At 38.2% G+C, this 23816-nt stretch overlaps 1 protein-coding gene and 1 long non-coding RNA gene across 8 annotated transcripts in view; one reads left to right on the plus strand and one right to left on the minus strand.

Annotated features, from left to right (window-relative positions):
- SLC7A6 (solute carrier family 7 member 6) overlaps positions 1 to 23816 on the minus strand; it is a 39191-nt gene that overhangs the window by 14076 nt on the left and 1299 nt on the right. For 3 of the 7 annotated variants that reach the window (XM_053952488.1, XM_053952484.1, XM_053952483.1), the window contains exons 1-4: positions 11104 to 11343; positions 7211 to 7780; positions 3227 to 3352; positions 1325 to 1469 (exon numbers count right to left, since the gene is read on the minus strand). In XM_053952488.1, coding sequence (XP_053808463.1) covers positions 1325 to 1469; positions 3227 to 3352; positions 7211 to 7780; positions 11104 to 11335 — 1073 coding nt within the window. In that variant the 5' untranslated portion in view covers positions 11336 to 11343. Of the gene's footprint in view, positions 1 to 1324; positions 1470 to 3226; positions 3353 to 7210; positions 7781 to 10296; positions 10468 to 10892; positions 11376 to 23816 lie in introns of those variants that run through there. The other 4 variants (XM_053952485.1, XM_053952486.1, XM_053952489.1 and 1 more) reach the window with 4 other exon arrangements.
- LOC128793385 (uncharacterized) lies at positions 11465 to 16140 on the plus strand. The gene is made up of 3 exons (XR_008432790.1): positions 11465 to 11555; positions 13667 to 13715; positions 16024 to 16140. It is a non-coding gene; the product is annotated as an uncharacterized LOC128793385 (long non-coding RNA).

The raw sequence follows: 23816 nt of genomic DNA on the forward strand, positions 1-23816 counted from the left end.
AGAAGAAAAAGAAGCAGAAAACTGTGAATTTAATTCAGAAATATTTGACAATGTAACAAAAATCTGAAATAGCATTTTAAGGACTTTGCATCATGCAAGATTAAAGCCAAGAGTAAGAGTGTCAAACGTAATTTGTGGATTGCAACTTTTGGGTGGACAAGCATGAAGGCACTGTCAATCAAGTGAATATGAAAAATATGTAATTCTTGTAGTAATTTTGTGGAAGTCTGGAATACCTCATTATTCCCAAGAACTGTCAATGCAGAAAGCTGAAATTTAAAGTTCACTTTACCAGCTACCATTCTACCACGAATGAAGCTTGTATTAGGCAGTGATGCCTATCTAGAGCAAATGATTATGAAGAAATTTTATCAGCTAAATATCCTTTGAGAAAAATTGTTTTTCAAAACAATGCATCTAATAGAAGAGCTATCAAACTGATAACAGAGAACACGATACTAACTTTAAAAAGAAAAGGCACTGCCACAATACTCAAAAAAGCTTTTCAGCAGAAAAAAACCGCAATTTGAAGGACCAAATGACAAATGCCTGCCGAAAATACAAAATGTGTGTCTTCTGAATAAGTGTATAAAATCTTTGCAAGAGGATATTAAGAAACAAACTGTCAATCTGGAATTCAATCTAACTAAAAATAGCTATTTTTTTTTAAAGTATTTATCCACTATTTTAGTAGGTAGCTTTCCTGGTTAGATAAATGCCCAGCATAATACTCAACATCCAACTTAGAAGGAAATAAACTGCAAACATCAAAATCAGTCTAGAGAACTAAAAAAAAAAAAAAAAAAAATTCTCATTCTTCTTTATCATTCAGCTACAGCAATCTGAGCTGTTGCTTATAACAGGATGCAAAAATTATCAAAAAATTTATTCTAACATAAAAGTGTCTGCTTACAGACTCACAATTGGGCAAGATTAGCCAGTCACACTTTTAGAGCATAAATTAATGGAAAATATGAATATTCTTAAATATGAAATCAGAATGACTGCACAGGTAAACACAGACAACATTTAGGTGCCACTGCAACAATTACACCTATTATAATAAATTGTAACAACATCTTGAACTGAAAGCTTATCTAGCACTTAATACAGCATCCTGCAATTGTTCCTTAATTGTTCCTATGTTTTAATTTCTTTTTAACTTTCAATGGAGTTTAGTAAATCTTTGCAAGTGGCCATCCACAGCCTTACCAGTAGAGCAGTTCTACTCATTTCTGTGTAAGCTCAGAATTTATTAGTGAATAACAGCCACAAACCGAGCAACTTGGGAACCATCCACATTTAGAAAGCTCAAATCGTTTACCTTTCTGGGTTTTTGATTTCTTCTGTTACATAATTGAGTGTATCCCAACCAGAGTAAGAAAACAAGGCAGAATATAATGCAAGGGAGATTTCTCCAATATCAGAAGAGGATCCCTCAAAGGAGTTCTTAAAGTGCCATATATGTCCTGTGTGGAAAAGATGCAGTGAAGGACAGGATAATAAAATACAGTAAGTAATATTTTTCCATGTGCCACACAATTACAAAAACACCTCAGAAACCCTAATTCCTTCAAATATGCTTATTAAGACATTTTTTCCAAATCTACTTCATGTTTTAGACATGAGAATAAGCATGGCATTTGAAACTACTAAAGATTTTTCGCTGTGTATGATACTGTTCTACAATTAAACATCTGGTTTGTCCACAGTAGCACAAGAAGTTCAGGAACATTAAGTTCAGACTAAGCTATAAACAATTGGCAATGATAGTGTGGGGGTTTATAATATATATATATATATATATATTTAGAAAATAACCCACTCTATTCTTCTATATCCTTTTAAATTTTCAAACATGTTGCCTATGCAGAAAACAAAGATTACAAGTGACTTATATAACTATGACAAGAGAACCCCACACAAACACCTACAGGGATGTTTAAGGTTTTGCTACTAATAATAGAAAACTGAGAAAAATTAAAAGATAATAAAGTATTTCTGTTAAGATAAAATTTTCCCAAGCTAAAAGTATGTGTTTTTTGGACCAGTATTTGTGAAAACTTGCGCAATCTTCTGACTGTAAGCAAGTCAAGACAAGTTCATCAATCACAGTTTAATATTCAGATTCTCTATATATAAACACACACAAAACCACCAAAAACAGAAAGGCAAGTGATTGTGTAACTCCAAAACGTGCCCTATACTATGTATCCTGAAGTGTTTAGACTCCATTAAAACTGTAATATTTGAAGCCTCTAAAATATCATATTTCTCTTTTCCACTTTTTATCCCAATCAGACATTGCTACTCCTTTGGCACAGGTGGAGTAACTGCTGAGTTAGGAAGAGAAAATGGAGACAATGTCAAGGAAATTAGATGTGAACAAGCGTGGTATCTACGAAACAAGGGATGGGCAGATGTGCTAAGGACTAAACCTGGTGCTCACATATGAATATTCTTTATTGGTTCACAGTAATTATCTTGCTCATGAACTTTCAACAATAACCAGTTAGAGCAAAGGACATAAATCGTCAGGTTGCCAGGGAAAGACAGCCCTTTATGGCAGCTTTGAACACAGGATAATTTTATTAAGCTAACACACCAACAAATTCTTCCCAAAGGAAGGATTAAGAACAAAACTAAGTTGAGAATTTCTCTTAACTTGAAGACACAATGCCCAACATACACACACTTTCTAATTCTCAACAGCTATAATAGAATTCAGGCTTTGAGCAAAAACAGAGCTGTAGCTTCACAAATCTACCTACACATTCTTAGCACATTTGTGCCTTAAGTTCAGATGCTTTCAGTCCACAGATTCCTTTTGTAAAAAAATTTCAATTGATCTCACTGTGAAGTACAGATGTTCCTTAGATAAATTTGTAACTTTCACCACTCCCATTGTATTTTGCTGTCTCTGTGTATTGCTGTTTTCACTTCCTTTTTAATTCTGTACTGCAGGCTGTAAATAACACAACGTTGCTGAGCAGTCAATTACCTTCTTTTACCAAGTTCAAAGTCAACTGAGATAAGATGGATATCTCATGACACAGTATCATAATAATGCCTAACATTAGTACTACTGGTATTTTCAAGGTGGCTGTATTCTACTTTTTTTACTGAGGGATTTCATAAAACATATAGAGGTAGTTTACAGTCCTTAGATCAGTCACTCAGTTTTAATTGATAAGCACAAACCTTTGCTTCAATTTTACAAGCTTACCCTGGCATATTTTAACAAGTCCAGCGATGATGATGGCAATAAGAGCAGCGACTTTAGCGTAAGTAAATACATCCTGCACACGCGTGCCCCACTTAACATAGGCACAATTTATAAATGTTAAAAGACCTAGAAAAGGAAGAAAAAAGAAAAATTAAAAGACTATTTGAACAATGCTCGGTTTAACTCACTTTTCAAAGCTTTTATTTGTCATCTAAATATGCACTTGTTATACTAATACTTAGGTTAAATTAAGCCAAATACACAGGTACTGAAAACACACTGGTTCCAACAAACCAGCAGGAAACAGATGTTTTAAACACTGTTTCAACAGACAGAAGGAAATACCCTCCTGTTCTCTGACAACATTTTCCTAATGTTACCCCTCATCAGCTGTACTCTGCAACTACCTCGAAACTAAAGAAACTGCTACATGAAATAATTCATTTCAATGTACCAATATTGGTCTAATAAATGAAATATTATCTAGAAATTCCATTGGGCAAACATATTAGAAGAGTGTTTGAAAAGGTTTCTTTATGCTTCATTTTTAGGTTGAGGATGAGTTCAACATCCATGGAGTAGCTGCAATGCCAAGTATGGTTACAGGTACAGTACAATACTCTTTTCCAGTTCTACTGAACTGTATTATGAAGAGAGAACATATTGATTTTACAAGGGCATGTAATGAGAGGACAAGGGGTAATGGCTTTAACCAGAAAGAAGGTAGATTATATTGGATTAGATTAGGTGTCATCAAGAAATTATTCCATGCGAGGACCATGAAGCACTGGCATGGGCTGCCCAGAGAAGCTGGGGGTGCCCCATTCCTGGAAGTTTTCAAGGCCAGGTTAGATGGGGTTTGGAGCAACCTTTGATAGTGGAAGGTGTCCCTGCCCATGGCAGGGAGTTGGCATGAGATGATCCTTAAGGTCCCTTCCAATCTAAACCATTCTGTGGTTCTAATGAGCATGTGCCTTACAGCTAATACAACAGTAGTCTGGATTTTTACAAACTGGTAGGAAGTAATGGGTATTCTGAATGTCTTTAGTCCTCTATCCCAAAATAAATTAGTCAGACCTATTTCACAAGATTGCAATGAAACTTGAAGTGAGAATTCCAGATCTCACAAATATTTTGTAGTTGCTGACTAAACTTACTCACATGATCAACTTCCCCAAGACAGTTCTCATGACTCTCAACATTTTGCTTTTGCATTCATTACCTTTCTCTGAAGTGGACAGCCAGACAACCTTTGCCTGAACTCAAGGGCTGTATACTAAATAGGATTCAGTATCTTCAGTATTCTTAATTTAACAAAATCCTAATTTGGTACATATTTTTCTTAGCCAAATTATCACTCTATAGTTGAAACCTCTGTATTGGAAACAGTATTTCCCCCAAATCTGAGTTTTCTCTCTAGCTAGATAAAAAGTGTTTATTTACTATTGTACTTTTTATCTCCATAGAGTTTTCTTGCACTACGTGTTTTAAACATGCATATAAATAAAAAGTAAACTTGATTGTTTCAGAAGGTAGCAGTAAATAAAAATTAAATAAAAAGATGTGATATATTATTTCCTTTCCCATAATCCATAAATACCATGATACTATTGAAATAAAAATGATCTTAGCATAGCTACCAAATTGAAAACAATAACTTTTAAAATATAACAAAAGAAAGGTAATGATCGGATAAGTATAGCACTGGTATGTTACTCAGTCTGGACAAGCTGGATGAGGTTCAACTGAGTGTGGCAAGAAGAGGGGGAAAAAAATCCAGTCGTATCAAATTTCAAAAGTCAGGACTGCTGCAACTCCCAAAGAGCCTTCAGGAAAGAAAACAACTCTGCTCTTCAGTATGAGTGACTGGAGTATAAACCCGCTCGCTGGGTTTATTTCAGCCATATTTTTTAAAGCAACTTTCATTGGGATTAATTATTATTAGTGAGTTAGGGCTAGGTCTCTACTTCAGATAAAATGATACTCTGATACTTTTTAAGGGGAAAAAAAAAAAGAAAGGTTATCAGTATTCTGAATAAGCCACATCTCTCTTTCTTTTGCTAAAAATACTCTTTTATTCAACTTAATTATTATTTAGCCACTTAAAGTTTCTGAGAACTGTCAAGTTTAGTTCTGTAGCACCATATGACACCCCACTGCCAAAATGACTGTCAAAGTAATGCTGTTCTCACACTAGCTCTAGTATTGCTATTACTAAGATTAAAAAAACCCAACAAATAAAACTAAAAGTAAACCCCACAACAAACCCACCCAATCTCACATTCAATCTGTACCAAACCAATGTGCAGACTTCCACTCCCAGCAGCTTCATTATTAAGGGATTAATCATATCCAGAGCTAGGGATGTGACAAACAACATCAGCCGTGCCAAGACAGGGAGAAGCTTTAACAGCTAAATGAAGCTGTAGAGCAGGGGTGAGTCTTAGCACTGACACTCAGAGCAGGGCAGAACAAGCATTTAAACCATAAAACAGACTGGTAAAGTAAATTGTTCCACCTGCCTGAGAGTGATCCTGCTGTCATGTGTCTCCACTAAAAAAAGAGGTGCTAAATCCTCTTCATTAGCAGCATACGTAGAGGACATCACACTGTTTTTATATACCTACTATATAATTTTAATTTAATCACTTTGTCTTAATTTTTTGCTTTTTAACAAGCTCCTTTTTATATGGGCTAACTGCCCTCATAGTGAGGGGATACCTTAAATGGAAGAGCAGATTCTCCCACACTCCTTAATTTGTGCCAAGATACCTTGGGACAATACCTGTTTAAGGAATGTGAACATGACACTACAGGCCCTTCACTCATTTGGAAGAAGGAGGAAACAGAAATTATTAAACTGACAGATCTCCTGGAAGAAGTCTGTGATTATTTTTCCCCCTACCTGGTCCTCAACCAGGATGTTAATGCTTCCACAAAAGTAAAAAAATAACAAAAATGGAACAGGAAGCTGCAATCATCATAACCAGATACAGAGGTCAACTATCCAAAGTACCTGCTGCTGCTCTGTCGTTTCCCTTTTCTTATCCTTTATAGACAACTCTAATAAGGAACATTAGAGCTCTTCCAACAGATGCCTCAAAAAGGAACCAGCCAGAAGCAGCACATATACTTGCAGCATATTGTTGGCAGTAAAAAAGTCCAAGTTCCGTGTTAGCTTTTTGACACAAAATCGTGTCAATACAGGTGACAGGCTCAGTACATGGATCAGCACATCACAAAGCACTGTCCTACAGACTTGCTGAAATACAGTTTTCACTGTTTACTGGAAATGTAGAGTAAGTCTATAAACACTTTTAAGAGGAAACACCTAAAGTTAAATAAGACACACACACAATTCAATCATACAGTTTCATTCTCTTGATGTCCGAGTTTGAAGTGTGTGGGCAGCTGTTCCTCTATATTGACTAACAGAGCTGGCTATATGAATACAAATATTTCAATATTTTATGTGCATGCAAAATTTCCACTTTTCAAAACAGCTTTACCACACATACTGCTGTACTCATCTTACAGTTAATCCCAAGTATAATCTTGAATGAATGATTTTTTGAAACCAGGGTAGTAACTGAACCATGTAACCATTGAGAAATTATTGCAAACCAAATTATATCAGAACTTATAGCGTAAGAGCCATTCTGCAATAGCTTTTAAGACCACACCAAGAGTATCCCGAGGTTTGATTTAAAATACCTCTCTCAAGGGAAAACAATTTTTACCCCAATTTTTACCAGGCAAGTAAGCTTGGAAGAGTTCAATACCTGGTTCTGCTTCCAAATAAGAAAATGGTTGTTCACTGACTTGAACACCTTCAAGTTTCTCATGTGGTGGAATTGTTCTTTCCCCCAGTGTAACTCAAACCATTGCAGATCCAGTATGCACCAACTGTGAGTGTGGGTAAGATGTTTAATAAAATATACCCTGGATAAAAACTTACCATAGTAAATGTCAAGAAATACTTACATTCACAGGCAGCTGCTATGAGACGACAAGCCACATATGGAGGGTCACAAGAAGGGAAGAAAGGCTGAACTATGTAGTTAGCAAAGGTGATGGCAATGATTGCCTGACTAGTTGGTTCAACAATCAGGAGCGATGTCCACAAACGAATAAAAGCAATGAAGCTCCCAAAAGACTCCAAGATATATGCATAGCTGGCTCCTGACTTTGTAATAGTGGTTCCAAGTTCAGCATAGCAGAGAGCTCCAAAGACTGAAAATATCCCTCCAACTGCCCAAATTATTAAAGACAATCCATAAGATCTGCTGTAGATGAGAACTCCTTTGGGCGAGACAAAAATACCTGAACCAATCATGTTGCCTACTATAAGGCTTATACCATTTATTAAAGATATTTCTTTCTTCAGTTGCATTGTATTTTGGTCTCCATCCTGTGCTCCTCTTGGATCTCTCTTGGTCCTCTCTGATTTATTGACGGGGCTGTATTCAGCCAGTGAAATTTGTGATTTTGTATAATCTGTCCTTTCTGCCATTGTGGAAAGACTGTGAATTCTCCACGACTCCAAATCACAATCTAAAACAAAATATAGACAGCTGAAATATTTTTTTTTTTTATCCCAGGACTTTCTTGCAAAATTGTCTTTCCACCTTTCTACCCTATGATTTACAAATATAAATTAAGGTATTTCCTTTTGTTGCTTCATGTTTGGTTCTTTTTACACAAAGTCAAATTCATGCACAGTTAAACATCAGAACCAACCCAGACAAACCAAGAGACAAATTCCTATATAACTTAGAATGAAAGAAGAACTGCTACCATCAGGAAATCAAACAGAACTGTAGGAAGGACAGAATTAAAGGACTCCTATCTTAAGAAGACCAGAAGAAAGACCAGAAAGAAGGACAGAAATGTTATAGAAAAGGAAGCACCACAAGACCAAGATGGAAGTTCTAAGCATGAACATAGCTGCACTGCAATACTAATAATCCCAATCCAATTACTGTGCTCACACAGGTAATTTATGAGTGATCTAGTAACATCAATGCACTGAGGGCTCTTGCTGAGGGCCACAGGCAGAGGTACTCACTCCACACTGCCCTTGATCCAACCCTTGACTTCTAACTACACCACAGCTCTTCATTCCCTCCGTGAACTCTTTATGCAGATCTCACTGCCGCTGTACTCGGTCATCTAAAAGTACAGACTGTACATAAAAACCCACAGTAGTTTCAATCCAAATTCCTCCATTAGGAGTTGTATATAACAGTATCTAAGGACAAAGAAATTAACTTTTTTTCCTCTGCTTCAGAACTGACTGACTGGAAAAGAGCCACCTTCTTCTGAAGTCTCCAGAAAATGCTCCCATGCCTTCCAAAAGCAAGTTATTGCTAATAAAAACACTCAGCTCAAGAAGACATTGATAAATCTGAGTAAGACCCATTAGACCCGTTTTACAAAAGTTTAAGACCACTAGCTTATTAGTTGCATAAAAAACCAGGCCCTACATATCTACCAGAATTATTTTCATGAGCTACGTCAGAGAAAAAATACATGTATTAAAATCCCTGATTCTGTTACAAGATCATTATTTCAGTGGAAACAGAAAAGAGGCTTGGAGGAGGAGAAACATACAATAATCCTAATATACTGCAGCTAAAAATACTTTCAGAATAATCTCTAACACTGCCAAAGCCTGTGTGTGTGAGTGCTGTGGCTAATGCAGGGTTCTGCCTCCACACAAGCTAACCAACACGTGGATTTCCTCATCGCTCACCCTTGTGCAACACAGCGTCTTCAACTCTTTTTTTTTTTTTTTTTGCCGATCACTGCAGCTGTGAGGAATGTTTTTGCTGATATATGTAGATTTTTTTTTACTGAAATGATTCTGCTATTGGTATAGAAAGCTATTATATGAAACCAGGACAGAGTGACCTGAAACTGGGATCACTTCATTTCACCAAAAATGTATCATCTGGTAAGGCCTATAACACTGCAGCCAGGTACCAGAGAGCTGATGAAGGCTAACATGCAATTAGCAATGTACTAACACCACATTACAGGGTGGCCCTCCTTTAAGGGGAGGGAAAGAGGAACCATCTGCCAAGATCCCTTTTCTCCCACTGAGCAGAACAGTTGTCAGTTGTTCGACCTGGGATGAACTGCAAGTTATTTAATGACCAAGGTGAAGTACCAAACTGCTAAAAGCTGTGTTTGCTGTGCTTTTATACAATACTCGCTCATTAGCAAAGATTTCTGGTGCTCTTGCTTCTGTCTTCCTTAGCTCTTGATTGCACAAAACAACTCTCATTGTAGCACAGCTTTACACACACACTTTGGCTGTTCACATACACCAGATGTAAGACTCCTATTTCTGAACACAATGACTGGCCCTATGAGCAATATTCAAGATTGCTCTATACAGGCAAACAGCATCAAAGTCTTCAGGGAGTTAAGCACCAACAGAGCAAAGGCTGTAAGTCCAGAAATGCTTATTCATGGCAATATATATATTTAGGCACCTCATAGTTTGAACATTTACATGGGAAAGGCTTAGAGTTTATCCAGGATATGTTTTTCTGGTGAGAGAAGAATCGTTGCCCTACCATATATACGCTTAACAGACAGGAAGCCCATGCAAAAAAAAACAATTCCTACTGTAAAGATCTAATCTGCTCCAAGTCTTTTGTGCTTGCATATACATATATACCATCTTTAGCACAATATAAAATAAATCCTATCAACAAACTTTTGATCAAATAGAATTGGTTGTAACATCAGTTAAAAAGTTAAAAAAAAAAAGGACAAGGTATATTTATCATGTAAAAAAGTATGAAAGAGAAGTTACTGTGACCGTTTTTTTCACTTGATAGTTTATCAGTATGGTAGTAAGTAATATTTTCATATTTTTCGTATTTTTAATTATTTTCATATTTCCAAGGAAAAAAACATAAGTAAGCTCTCAATAGGGACTTTGATCAGTCTTGATTTAGGCTGGGAGTGCACGAAACCACTGCAGTGAGAGGAACATCTGGTGAAATTTATACAATTAGCCCCAGGTAAAGACAGAAGCAACAATCATAGTTTGACACCTTATTTTTGATGCTGGGGCAGAAAAGCAGAAACCTCTTCAAAGGAGGAAAAATAACGCCAAAAAGGCACCTGCTACACACACCCATGTGTACTCTTTAGGTGGCACTTACAGCCGCACCTGATCAGATTGTAGTTAATACGCTTCATTTAAAAACACATAAAACAATCAAAATCACTACTAAACCAGACCAGCGAGAAAGGTGTGCTGGCCTGAGGGTCTCGCCAAGCCCACTTCAGTGCCCTGCCACAGCTCGCTAGCAGAGCGGTTATAATTCTCTGCACCCACCACCGAAAGGCACGAGAGGAACACGTGGCTTCACAAAGCCACCCTCGAGTCGCCATAAGCGCGACCCCAGGGGCTGCGGCCGCCGGCCTGAGCGCCTGAGGGGTCCCGCCGCAGGAGGGGGGTCATTTGCAGAGGTGTCATTTCTACTCTCGGAGGCCGCTCCGCTACCCGCAAGCGGTGGTGACCCTCTTTCTCCTTATAAAACAAGCGAGGTTCACACAGCCCCGCGAAGGAAGTAGCTGCAGTCACCCGCCTCAGACGGGGGCTGTCAGAGTCGGGGCGCCCTTTAAAGACAATATAGAAACGCACCCGGCATTAATCCTGCTACCACCGCACACTTGCGGCAGCGCGGGTCGCCAAAGCCGCCGCCCCAGATGCTCCGCAGGGCAAGGCGCTGCCGCCGCAGCCTCTGCACTGAGGCCGCTCCTTGCCCGCCTTCCCTCAAGGTGAAGGGAGCTGAAGGAAAGCGGGGAAGGAAGCCGAAACCCCACCCAGGCTGTGTCAGCCGGAACCGCGTTACCTCCGCTCCCGCGGAGCTGTCTCGGGATGCTCTCCGCCCGTTGCCACCCGAGACGCGATGGCGGCCCCTCAACCCCGCCCCCCCACGCCGGCATCGCCGTCGCCGCCTCCCCGCCGCGCCAGCCCGGCATCACCGCCTCCGTCACCGCCTCCCTCGCTTCCTCGCCCTTCCGCGGCAGAAATCCGCTACCTTCCGCGTGGTCTCCCCGAGGGAGAAGCCGCAAGGAGCCCATCAGCTCCGCGGGGGTTGCGCGGGACCGTCCGGCGCCCGCTGGTGCGCAGGGAAGTGTTTGCAGGGCCGCAGCTGCCCCCCGCCCCGCGGGGTTCGCGTCGGCCCCTCCGCTACCGGTGGGTGAGGAGAGCCGCGATCGCCTCCCCCGCCGCAGCCGGAGCGGGGGACCAGCCTCCCGGCTCCCCGCAGGGGCAGGATGGAGAAGAGCCCAGGCGCTGACGGTACGGCACGGCGCCTTTGCCAGCCCGGCTGGGGGGCCCTCACCCCGCGTTCCCTGAGGGCCTCGGGGGCACGGAGCTCTCGCGGAGCCCCGGCGGACGCCGCACGAAGTTACATCCACATGAGTTACACCCGCATGAGTTACATCTCCTGAAAGACCCTCACGCTTGAGACTGAGGGGCCTGAGAGCGTGGAAACCCTAAAATCTGGTGATATTTTGGGTTTCTACTGCATAGGTCCTATGCGCCAGTCATAGTGGATATGGAAATGAAAATAAAACGGTACCATCGGTGTGCTCCAGCCTCCAAGAGGCACACAGCTACACCCAAAATTTGGCTTCGTTAAAATAATAATGGACTTCCCAGGATGATTATTAAAAGTGACCCATGGTACCTGATTATAATAGCAAGGAATTGGCCATTCAGCAGATTCATCTGGGGTGTAATGAAAACTTTCTTGTCTTCCACTAGCAGATTAATAGTTCTACCCTGTCTAAGCCAGTGAACCCCAGGCCACAGCCCCCTCTTAATGGTCTTTTATTGCCTTTTTGCTAATCCCTTCGAGGCAGAGGGATGGTCAGTGCCTGGAAAGACAACAGGGCTCAGAAGACAGGGTAGTCTCACTCTAAATAATTTAATTACTCCTCCCTTCCTTGGTCTATGGTTGTTATCTACCGTCTGACAGAGATAAGTAAGACTTGAAGTTTTTCAAGACAGTAAAAATCTTAGGGGCAAATAAAAATTATAAGGCTGTAACAGAAGAGGGAAAGGAAAACTATGCACTGTAATACGCATAAATGTGCTAGTAAATGCAATAGTGGAGTCTAATTTTGTTGCCACAAAGCTTACATTTCTGATTTCCATTCTGCTTCCTCTCTCAAAGTTTGTGTGTTTCATCAAGGAGTTGTTTTCCTTCGTTGTCACTGAGACAATCAGGCTACCAAGCAACTGCTGCACTCATCTATATCTCCAGATATTCATTACACTGTGTTTGGATAAAAATGAATTAAGAAAGGGGTTTTTTATTATTAAAAGTTGGCTTTTTAAGTACACATGAAGAAGATAGTAACAGTATCTTTATTTCTAAACCATAACTTTATTTCTAAACCATAAAGCACCATAGCAAACAAACTCCCATTTGCAGGAGCCTGATCATCTCAGCTCTTTAATTATGTTTGTCTCAACTCTTTGTTTGGCTTTGGTCAAATACAAACTATTCTAAATCTACTACCTGCTAAAGCTACTGACAGTGTTGCAAAGCAGCAAACAAAACCAGTCTGCTGCCTTCTGGGATCTTAACAGCCCTGATAGGCGACTCCTTTGTTTTTACGCCACTTATACAGCACTGACAGAAGATAAAAACATAGATGACATCTCCAGAATATAATTGAATCCTTGCAATATGAAACTGATTGTTCTTACAAAGATAATATGAACCAGAAGGCACTCATTTGATGCTAATAGTGCTTAGTGGTTCTACAAAAGTGCTAGTGCCCTGTGTTCTGTAGTGCAGGATTTTCAGATAGATGAGTATTTGCAACAGTCGTCTCACAGGTGAATCAAAAGGTGGATTGAGTGTGAATGAAAAACATGCAGCTGATTTCAGTTGTTGCCAGACTGCATTTTTAGCTCTCCCATGATTGAATCTACTGTAGACAGCATTCACTCCTCAAAAAAAATGGACTCATAAAATGTGAGCTAATTATAAACTTGCCTTTAGGAACGAGAAATAGACGAGAACTGACAAGGCATAGGAAACAAATTATTAGGCATATACTGGAAGTATAGAGAATGACATTTTACTTTAGGACTTTGAAAAATATTTATTTGAAAAAGTGCCCATTTGAAGGTTTCAAAATAGAAGTTCAGCACCTGAATTATGAGAACTTAAAACACTGTAGAGGTTGGTATGAGAGATCCAAGTTAAGACAGCATTATAAGGCTAGACAATGCTTCTGAAATGTTTGCATGTGAGCAGAAACAAACCTCAGAATAATCATGCAGATAGATATTTTTGTTCATTTTGGTAAGGTTCTTATTTTATAAATGACTTTACCCATTTTACTATGGAAGCAAAATGTAAGTGGACTCCTTTATTTCTTCTCTTGTCACAGATTACATAAATTGTGTGGCTCTTCCCTGATGCTCTATAAATGGCCACTGGTAAGTTATGTTTATACAGGAGTGTGTATTCTCTAAATGCTAGCAGACAAAAAAACAGCTAAAAACATTTTGTTTCCACTAGGGTTTTATCTGATACTAATTTAATCAAGTTAAGATCTTATCTCCTTCAGCTAATGAGAACAAAATGAGACTGAGTTTTGGTTAAGTCTGTGAGTTTTGCCCTATCTGGTTTTTTGTGTCTGACTAATATTACCACTAGATGCATCTTAGAAAATGTAATTCAACTCAAGAAGCTTGAAGAACAAACCAATTAAATACCCCTGAACAAACCAAATTGAAATAGCATCAGATTATGGGAAACCAAATCAACACAATATTCATTAAATGGTTTTAGAACATGAAACAAAACCAAGGTAAAAATTGCTATTAAATCTGAGTTAATTTGGAACCTTATACATCAGCACTGTTCTTGTTCACAAGGTCATTCTGGTGAATTTAAGCATATCCTTACAGCATAAGTCCTCCAAGAATGTGCTGCTCATGCACTTAATGGAAGAATGAGCATGCCCTGAGCTCCTTAAGGGTCAGCACTGAAGGGGTGCTGTGTAAATGTAAGTAGTACTCCTTGGACCTTGGAGCTTGTGGTGGAAATATTGCTTCCAGCCATGTGTTTGATGGTTTATGCTGGTTCCTTTTGAAATTCTACCATAAATACTGAGTCCTGAGACGACTCTGATGTTCATTTTGAAATGTACATTCTGTGGACACAGAGTTATTCATAAGGGTCATGAAATTATTCAGGACAGTAAATCTGGGAGTTTAGCCAGATCCCAGCAAATGACAATTTTTATAAGTACTTAAAAGCAGACATTTTTTGTTAGTTTTTCATCCTTAATAATTTCAAGAAACAAACACAATATCAGCCATGTATATCAGAAAACAGAATCAGTTCAAAAATAAATGTAAGTGCACCTGTTTCTTTTCTTTGGTTAAAGCTGGGTGACTTTGTTTACAAAAACAAACTCACTGATCCTTTGCCCTTTCTTTTTACCTTCATCTTTCTATCACACAAATTTCTGCAGTAGCTGGTTTAAGCAGGGTAACTGTGACTTACAGATGAAGGTGACTATAAGCACCAAAATGCTACGCAATTAAAGGAAAAGGTTTAAATTTAGGCTTCTATATTTACCTTCTCCTGCTCCTAGCTGCCTGTCTCCTCCTACTCCAGTGGCCTTCAGCATTTGACTGGTGCTGGCACTTGCTCAGCCCCCTTTCTAAGGCAATTCTGCTCACTGAGCTGGCAGAAAACAGTGCTTTTATAAAGGTTGGTTTTTTACTATCAAAATCAGAGAAGTACAAACATGGAGTAAGCTAGGAGCAGAGGAGGAGGTGGTAGAAAATATCCCTTTAAGGAACAGAAACTGTGGGATGTCTCTGTCTTGTCCAACTGCAGTTATTTAATACTCTGAAGATTAACATTAGTCAACAAAACTTAGCTTCTCTATACTGAAGTTTTTTAAAACCGACTGTAAAATAAGCTCTGACATCCCATCTTTTAATTTTATTTGTCCTATCTGGTTCTGTTGCCTTTCAGGTACCCTTTTCACTGCCTTATCTACTCTCACCAAAATTTATTCTTTGCTTACACATATCTTTGTTGCACATTATTGAAAGCTGGTTTTGTTCAGTGCAAAGCAGAAGTGGGAATAGATATCTTCTAAAACATGGACCAGTTTTCAAATGTTAACTTAGCTAGGAGGGCAAAAAAACACCAGCAAAAATAGCTCCATCTTCAGGTAAACTTTAAAGGTCTCTAGGACTTTTTTATCACTATTTTGATTAATGTCACAAACTTTGTATTTTAATTTTACATTTATCTTGCTTATATAATATTCTCTATTAAAAGGGGAATGTGCAATACGTAAAGTTTTTCCCAGTCAATTTTGGGAGTTTATTTGGAAAAAATAGTCCCTTGTACACATACTTGTTTTAAAACAGATGGTTTGACTTAATGTTTTAGACAACTAAATCATTCAGCTTTGAGACTCTATCTTTTGATTGTACAAATTGTCTTATCTTTGTTGAATTAACTTCATAAGCATCTAGCTATTTATTAATGAGAGTGAATGAATCACAGTCTTTGTTTTCCTGGAAAACAACATGGGAGTTAGAATCATTATTTCACAAGTCTTATAACACTGCAGGGATTTTTAAAGATAATGCTCTTTGTCCATGTCTAATTTGAAGACTATTAAAAGTGATTATGTATAAAAACAAACTAAGGAGGATTTGTAGATGTAAAAAATAGCATCTTAAGGATAAGTATTTTTTTTCTTTCTTGTTTCAGGTCCCAAATTAGCATGTGGGTACTATGACTGAAGAATATGAAGTCCTTAGTTATAATTGTAACAGAGTTCCACAGCATTTAAATAAATTTCTTCTGGGTGAGACAGTTTTAAAGACATCTGTTGGGTTGGGTTGTTCTTTTATCTTAAGTAACTCTGGCCTTCTAATACAACTGCTCAGACTTTCTTCAAAATAGTAAAGTTCCTCTCTGTTATAAATTCCCCTGTATTATTGTCAGTCCTTTGTTGATATACTTGTAGTATCTCTCTCTCTCTCTCTCTGATTAAAAGCAGGAGTATTCTTAGTTTCTGATCATACTCAGCAGTAGTTACATTGACACTCTGTTTGCAAGCAGCTGGTTACTAGAGGCTGAAGCCAATGTCATCATTTGGTTTGTATTATCATGCTGAGTCCAAACTTTGCCATTGAAATACAGCCAGAGGTTCCTTAGCAGAGCCACTTTGAATGCAGCATATTACAGTGCAACTGCATCAGTGCTGATCCTACTCTTCCATCTTTGCTTTTAGTGCACTCCTGTTACTTTTCTCTTAATTACTGAATTACCCTGAAATGTTTGTACAATACAAATAAACTTGGACCTTTAATTAAAGTTCTCTGCTATTTTATTTAGGGAACTTATTACAACACAATACTTTACAGTGTAGGAACAGTTGTTGCATGAACAGAAGGACACCCTTTATTCCCTAAACTTTCAGACTTCTGGGGGATTCTGTAGTTGTATTTGATCCAAATTTAGGTTGCCTTTAAAAGTAAAGTTTTCAAAAAAATAATCTCAAAGACCTTTCTGTATAGATTCTACACAGTGTGTGCTAATCAAATATGCCAATGCATGTTGATCTCATTCATTTTGCCTCTAAGGGGAACAGACTAGTGTACATGTGGTAAGAGTGACAAATAAGATCTAATTAGCATGCCTTGTAAAAGAAAGAAAACCATGTTGTTTCACAAATATAACATCAGAACACCTTTGAAGTTTTCACTCAAGTTCTTTCCCAGGACTCCATGTTCCATGAGCAAGATTTTCAGAATGTCTCACTATTTAAAAGTACACCTTAACAACTGAGATGTAAAATATCTTAATGCTAAAATAGTCTTTAAGAGTGGGGATTTATTGCCAGTCCATTTGCCTTTGCAGTAAATAGGATAGCCCTATTAAGGGGTTTATTAGTCTTTTGTCTGCCAGCATAGTTGTTCCAATTTCAAATCCATTCTTTGCTATTATTAGAAGGCATCCAGCCCCAAAATAAAAATTATGGTTGACTTTGCTAACTTTTCAGAAATTATTTCTCAGCAGGCTACTTGTGAGTGTTTTGCACTTTGCTCCTTTGTTCCCCACTTGGCTCTTGATTACTTGGTGTGTACAGTGTCCCACAGAGCAAATTGTAGTGGACTAATTAAGAGCTACCAAGGGTTTCTCAAGTTATGCAAGATCCCCAGAACTATGAAAAGCCTTTTCAGATTCCCAGTCACATACTGTGAAGTGCCATAAATCAAACTTTAGAAAATGCTGAAAGCTGTGCTTCAGTGACTTACAGGTATACTTTAGTTCCAGAAGAAAGTATTTACTTTTGTTAAAGTTTACTGCTAGGTTTTTTAGCACTGTTTTTTCTCAGTTGAAATCCCACAGGCTATGAACATTCTGAATACCAGTAACATTGATTTAATGACACATGATCACTTATTGGTGACATTGGTGACGTTGTCTCTACTTTTACATGCGTCTGGAAGACTAAGTGAAATGAGAGCAAACACTTGGGCTTTACTGTTAGAGCTTAGGCAGGAGGACAAAGGAAACTAAACCTCATGTGTCACATTACACTCTGGAGGTCAGGGAGTTATTTTTACCTCACTGTCACTAGTATGGGAAAATGTGGAAGACCTCAGCTTATGTAGAAGCTATAGGAGATGGCCGAGTTCTTAGTTAAGATGGGTCATCAGTGTCATCTCATGCAACAAACCTTATGGCTGGAGTCCTGCACCCCGCACATCAGTCACTTGGTCACTTAGGTTGCTCAGTGTCACACTACATGAACAACTCTGTATTTGTCCTTACTACAAAGGACAAATTTTATTACTGAAGTGTTGTATCATTAGGGAAATTGTTATTTTGGATTATTCTATGCTGGAATGACATACATTGTAGATAACCATGAGGTTGTGTCATTAAAACAAAACCCAAAGATATAGATTAGGTGATTGTACTGAAACAATTGGGAGGCAGCTACATTGCATGCTGTTGGAGTTAAATCCAATGCTTAGCATACGGTAAAATTACAGCTGTGAAATCCTGAAAATTGCCTTTTATTTTGTTTCTTAATAAGGGTTCCTTTGTCCAAGAAGAACATCTGTGATTAAATACTCAGCTGTAAAAACAAACAAGAAAAATCCTGTCTACATGCCCAAGCATATCTTGAAGTCCCAAACGCAGAGTGCACCTTTCCCTCTGCAGCTGTGTCTGTGCAAAGTGACTGGTACAGCTCATTGGCACTGTTACGAGCAGGAGAGGTCTGGCCACAGGCCAGGTGCTCCTTCTCTTGCTACTGAGGATGGACATAACACTGAACAAGAAATGACAGCTTTCACTAATGGGGTCTAATTTGGGTGAAGAAGCTGACAGTTACCATAAGATTTAAACCAAAATAAATAGTCTCAGACCACCTAAGAATGCAGTGGACTTGGCAGTGTTAGGTTTACAGTTAGACTCAATGATCTTAAAGGTCTTTTCAATCTAAATGCTTCTCTGATTTTAAGAATTGATTAAATTGCTATATTGATATGCTAGTAAATGGAATACAGGAAAACATTCTTACTAAACACATTCAACAGCTGAGGAGTTAAAATGCCATTATATATCTCACAGAAAATTAAATTAATTTGAGTTTTGAAAGACATAATATAAAACAGCATCAAAATCTCTCCTCTCTTGTTCATTTCATAAATTGTTTACATAAGTGAGAGTTTTCTGTAAACAAATAAATCTGCAGGTTTGAATACCAGTACATGATCGATTGCAGTGGAGAGAAAAGGTTTTAGCCAGAGTTGCCAGACTGCATTTGAACCAGCTCTGCAGGAGTCAGAGCAGAAGGGAGGAGAGCAGAGCAATGCCTTGTTTTGCAGAAAGCCTCCCTGAGTTGAACTATTTCTTTGGCTGTACATCTTCTAGTCTCATACAGTGTTTAATAAAACCTGTCTGAGACAGGCAGTCTATCAGAAAAACAATTGAATTTCTGTGTGAGGTCATACCTGTTCAGCACAAGTAACAACCTATTTTTTTCCTGTTACTTTGTTTGCATTTTAACATAATATGTCATAAGGGGTTCTTTTTTACTGTTCCTGTAGCTTCATGTGAAAAGAGGGAAGAAAATACATGAATGTGAAGTAGCTCTCTCACATTTAATGGACTGGACAGAAATCTTGCTGGATAAAGATTGCATTTTAATAAAAATGGAAACATTTTCATTGTATTTGAGAGAAGATGACCAACCATGATCTGCTGAGAAGCAAAAAATGTAGGAGAGCCTTCTTTTAAGAATTTATAGCAACACTGTAAAGGGTGGAAATAATCTCCAGGGCTCTTTAATTATCTCTATTCCATTGTCCCAACAGCTGACTTGATAACAGACCCATGCCTTCACAGATGGGTGTTAGTGGAATAAATGGTGATTGAGTTACAGGGCAGTTATAAATATCCATGTTATTTAGCTCCAAGCAAAAACACGTTATTTTTTCCCTTAAACCACTTCAAATGTTTATAGCTTGCATAAATAAACTGAACAGGTTGAGGGAAAAGGTTTAGTAAATCACTGTTGTTTGCATGAATTTTGTCAACTAAAGAACTCTCTATCAGGTAAAAGAATGTTCCATGAATATTGCTCATTTCTCTGGGTATGGGGAAGGAGCCTGTCTTCATGATGGCCTTCAAATCTTTTTTAAGCCCCTGCTTGAAAGCCAGTCCAGAAGGACAAAGCACAAGAACAGACCAGGTACTCTGTTTCCTCACTGCATGTTCAGCGCCTCCGCTCCAGACTCTTTTGTGTGCCCTTCATCTCCTGTTTGCTAGACCAAACACACACAGTTTTATCAGCCTGTCCCTAACCTGAGGTTTCCTCACTGCTTATCAAGCTTTCCTCTCTTCTGGCTTGTCCTCAGTCCATGCTCAGAGCTGAGCGCTGTTCTCTGACAGCTACAGCACTGCCTGCAGGGAATGGCAAACAAGGGCTCCTTTGGCACCTGGCACACACAGGTGAGCACATCGTGCTCTCCTTCCACTTCCCTGCTCTTCTGACACGAGCCTATCACAGCACATGGAAGTGGCATAAAAACAACTTTCTTGGGAACATATTTTGCAACTGTTACAAGGTCAAAATTCTCATACAATTGGGTTTTTTTTAGTATTTTCCAGGTGTATTTCTTAGTAATTTTTCTTATTTTTTCCCCCACCAGGTAATGTTCTAATGAACTGGAAAAAACCTTTGAGCCCTTTTTGGCCAAAGGACAGCAAATTTAATGTTAGTAGTCATTCTATTACCTAATATGGCACTTTTTTCTTGGTATCTAAAGAAATAAGTAACTGTGCAGCACTTTCTAAAGTACAGTCAGGTTACTTCTGAAAGGGTAAAATTCAGGCATGCTTTCTGCTTGTATGAATATTGCTTTTTGTTTGTGGAAGGTTCAAATACAGCAGTTAGAAATAGGTGTTGAGATACTTTGACATTTTAAGGGGTAAGTTCTTATTCTAAATTACTGCCATTTAATTCATCCAGATTGAAGGAGTCCAGAAATTCTTTAACTGATGCATGTCTTCTCTGAAAGAAGGTCATTCTTAAAGCCCAGAAAAAATGGCAATTTGAGGCTACAGAATTCTGTAGTATTACTTGACATGTATTCTTGGCAAAGAGAAATAAAGGCAGGAAATAAAATACTGATCACAAATCATATCAGCACAAGAGCTGGAAATAGTATGTCTAAGCTTCTGATCTACCATTTTTGTGGGGTTAGCAAAATTCTTTCAATTAACATGTTCTTGCAGCTGTGCTGAATTTAATGTAACCCAATTAAATCATTAACTATGTTATTTTCAGACCTTGTCAGGTAGTTTAATTTATGGTGGATTTACCTTCAAAATCCATGAGTTTTGTTTAACTCAGCTGCATACCATCTGTCAAGTCAACCATGTGCTCAGTTAATGGAATGTAGTTCCAGGCGGACAATGAAGGAATTGCTTCTCTAGGAAAGGAACAAAATCAAACTGTGCTAGGGCCTTTTGAGCACCAGTAAAGTATTTTGCAAAGTGGGGGAGGGCTGGGCACGGCTGTGTGGAGGAAAAGAATGAAAGGGAATATAGTGCAAGGCAAGATTTCCTGAGGCATAAAAGACCCCAGCAATCCTGGAGACAATATGTATTACTGGAGGAGAGCATAGTTAATAGCTGTATAGCTCTGAAATCAATAAATAGCAATAATGAAATCTAAATTTTCTGTGCGTGTCTTGATGATGTGTGGGTCCTTCCCTAACATACCAGGCCCACAAGTATTTATTTATGCACTTAACCTTCCTTAAAAATCTTCACATGTGATGCTCAAGTGACTAAGCCCAGGCAAGCATGAGAATTTTACAAGGTTATGTAGGATTCAGACTTCAAACAATAAAATAAGAACCCTTGAGGTTTAGTATGTTTTCATTAGTGCTTTAGGCTTTGTGCATTTTAGACCACTTATGTGGTGTAAAATTCTTCTGTATATGTTAGCAGTCCATTAATGCATTTTTTTTAAATTTTGTAGATTAGTATTTTATGAATATGCACTTGTTATCTTCCTCTGATGTTCTCTGGAACTGTTTTTAACAGTCACTGGTAACAACATTTGAGCGGTATTTACAGCTTTATTTGCCTTGCTCTCTACTGGAAGGACTAATTTCTTAAACATTTAATTCCAGTACCTCAGATTAATTTTCCACAAATCAACTTCAAATAAATTCTAGTGCAGACATTCTTACACTGCAGAAACCATCCCATCTCAGATAAAAGCGTGCTATAGTTAGGACAAAGGAAAATTTTGCAAATCAGCAAAAGATAGCTGCAACCAATTGCAATCAAGAATAAAATTATATTTCAATACATCAGAAAAATAAACATCTGCCTACTCTACTCACCATTCCTTTAATAAATTTAAATATCTTCATAAAATTTGTATAGCTTGTCATTTTAATGTCTATTAATTCTTTTCTGAGTAACTGCAACAGAGTTTTACTAATCAGTTTATATGATCAGTCCTGAAGTGACTTGGTTTTATTATTCTCCTTGCTGTTTTCTAGAGATACCCAGTTTTCATATTTCCTTCCTGCAATTCCAGTTGTTCTTCACATTCAAGTCTTGTTTCTTCCCATAGATACTAAAGAACAGTTTGATTCTTCTATCTTTACCCCTGCTCAGTGCCATTTATTCTACATTGTTTTGTGATATCAAGATAACTGCAGAAAACAGAGGTGAGGACCATAGAAATCTTAGCTAATGAACAAGCTTGGGCATGAGCAAAATACCATAAGCTTTCAGCAGTTTGATATTTCATACCAGTGATCAACATGAGACATTTTTAACAGGTCACACTACAAGCCTCATGAGAGTATGCATTTTTGGTGATAAAAAATGCTGCTAGTCACAGGTCTAGGGTGTGTTTTAATTTGATAGCAAAACTTTTCATATCAACGACAGTTTCATTTCAACCAATGTGTACCATCCCTTCAAAAATACCACACTGGAAAAACAGACAGCTTGTTCTCCCACTGTTTTGATGCCAGTTCTTCTATTAACAGTTAAGACTAGGCTTAGGTTTGGCATCAGATTATATTTTCTAGAAGCAGCTGCCTACTTGAGAAGAGCCAAAACTGTTTCTGTGTCAAAACCACAATGACAAAAAGTCAGCATAGCCTGCCAGCCAGCACATCTTTCACAGGAGTATATAGTGTCCAGCAGAACAACTAAATGGAATGGTTTTGAAAGCTGCTATTAGGTTTCAACAGTATTGCTAATTTCTGTTTTAAAGGTCTGTAACTATTTCCCACAGGTCAACGTTCATCTGTTTTACTGAGTATCTTATGCCTTCTAAAGAGGCAAAACACCATGGCAGCAGTTCCTTTCCTCACAAGCAAGACATCCTCTTTAGCAGAGACTGTTGAAATTTCCCATTTAAAGTGAAAAAAATTCAACTGTGAAATAGATATTTAGCTCCTTAATAAGCAAAACTATTATCAACATATTCTGATAGACATTGCTTTTAATTGTAACAATATTTTAATTCAAGTCAGTCTCAAAGGTCAGTGAAGTTATGTTAAAAAAAAAGTTCCAGCAGCATCATAGCTGGATATTTTGATGTAACACATTTCTTATTTCTTAACTGTGCCTAGACAACACATCATTACTGCATTTGCAATCAGCCAAATGACTGAATTCAATGAGAATTTTGAAACTGCAGAGAGAACAAAAGCAACATAGGGAAACAAATAACATGGTTTTGCATTTGAAATACCTGTAGATGGTATAACAAGTTCTCATGTTAATCTGGTGCCATGAAGCTTGAAGAAACCTCACTGGGCCTTTAAAAATCCAGCACCTTATATCATTATTTTCATTATGAAGAAAGTAATCTTATTATTTCTCTTTCAAATTATGCTGGTTTTTGCTGGGATAGAGTTAATTTTCTCCATAGGAGCTAGTATGGAGCTGTATTTTGAATTTGTAGTGAAAACAGCATTGACAATTCAGGGATGTTTGGTTAT

This window comes from Vidua chalybeata, chromosome 11, assembly GCF_026979565.1.
Source record: "Vidua chalybeata isolate OUT-0048 chromosome 11, bVidCha1 merged haplotype, whole genome shotgun sequence".
NCBI classification, from domain to species: Eukaryota; Metazoa; Chordata; class Aves; order Passeriformes; family Viduidae; genus Vidua; species Vidua chalybeata.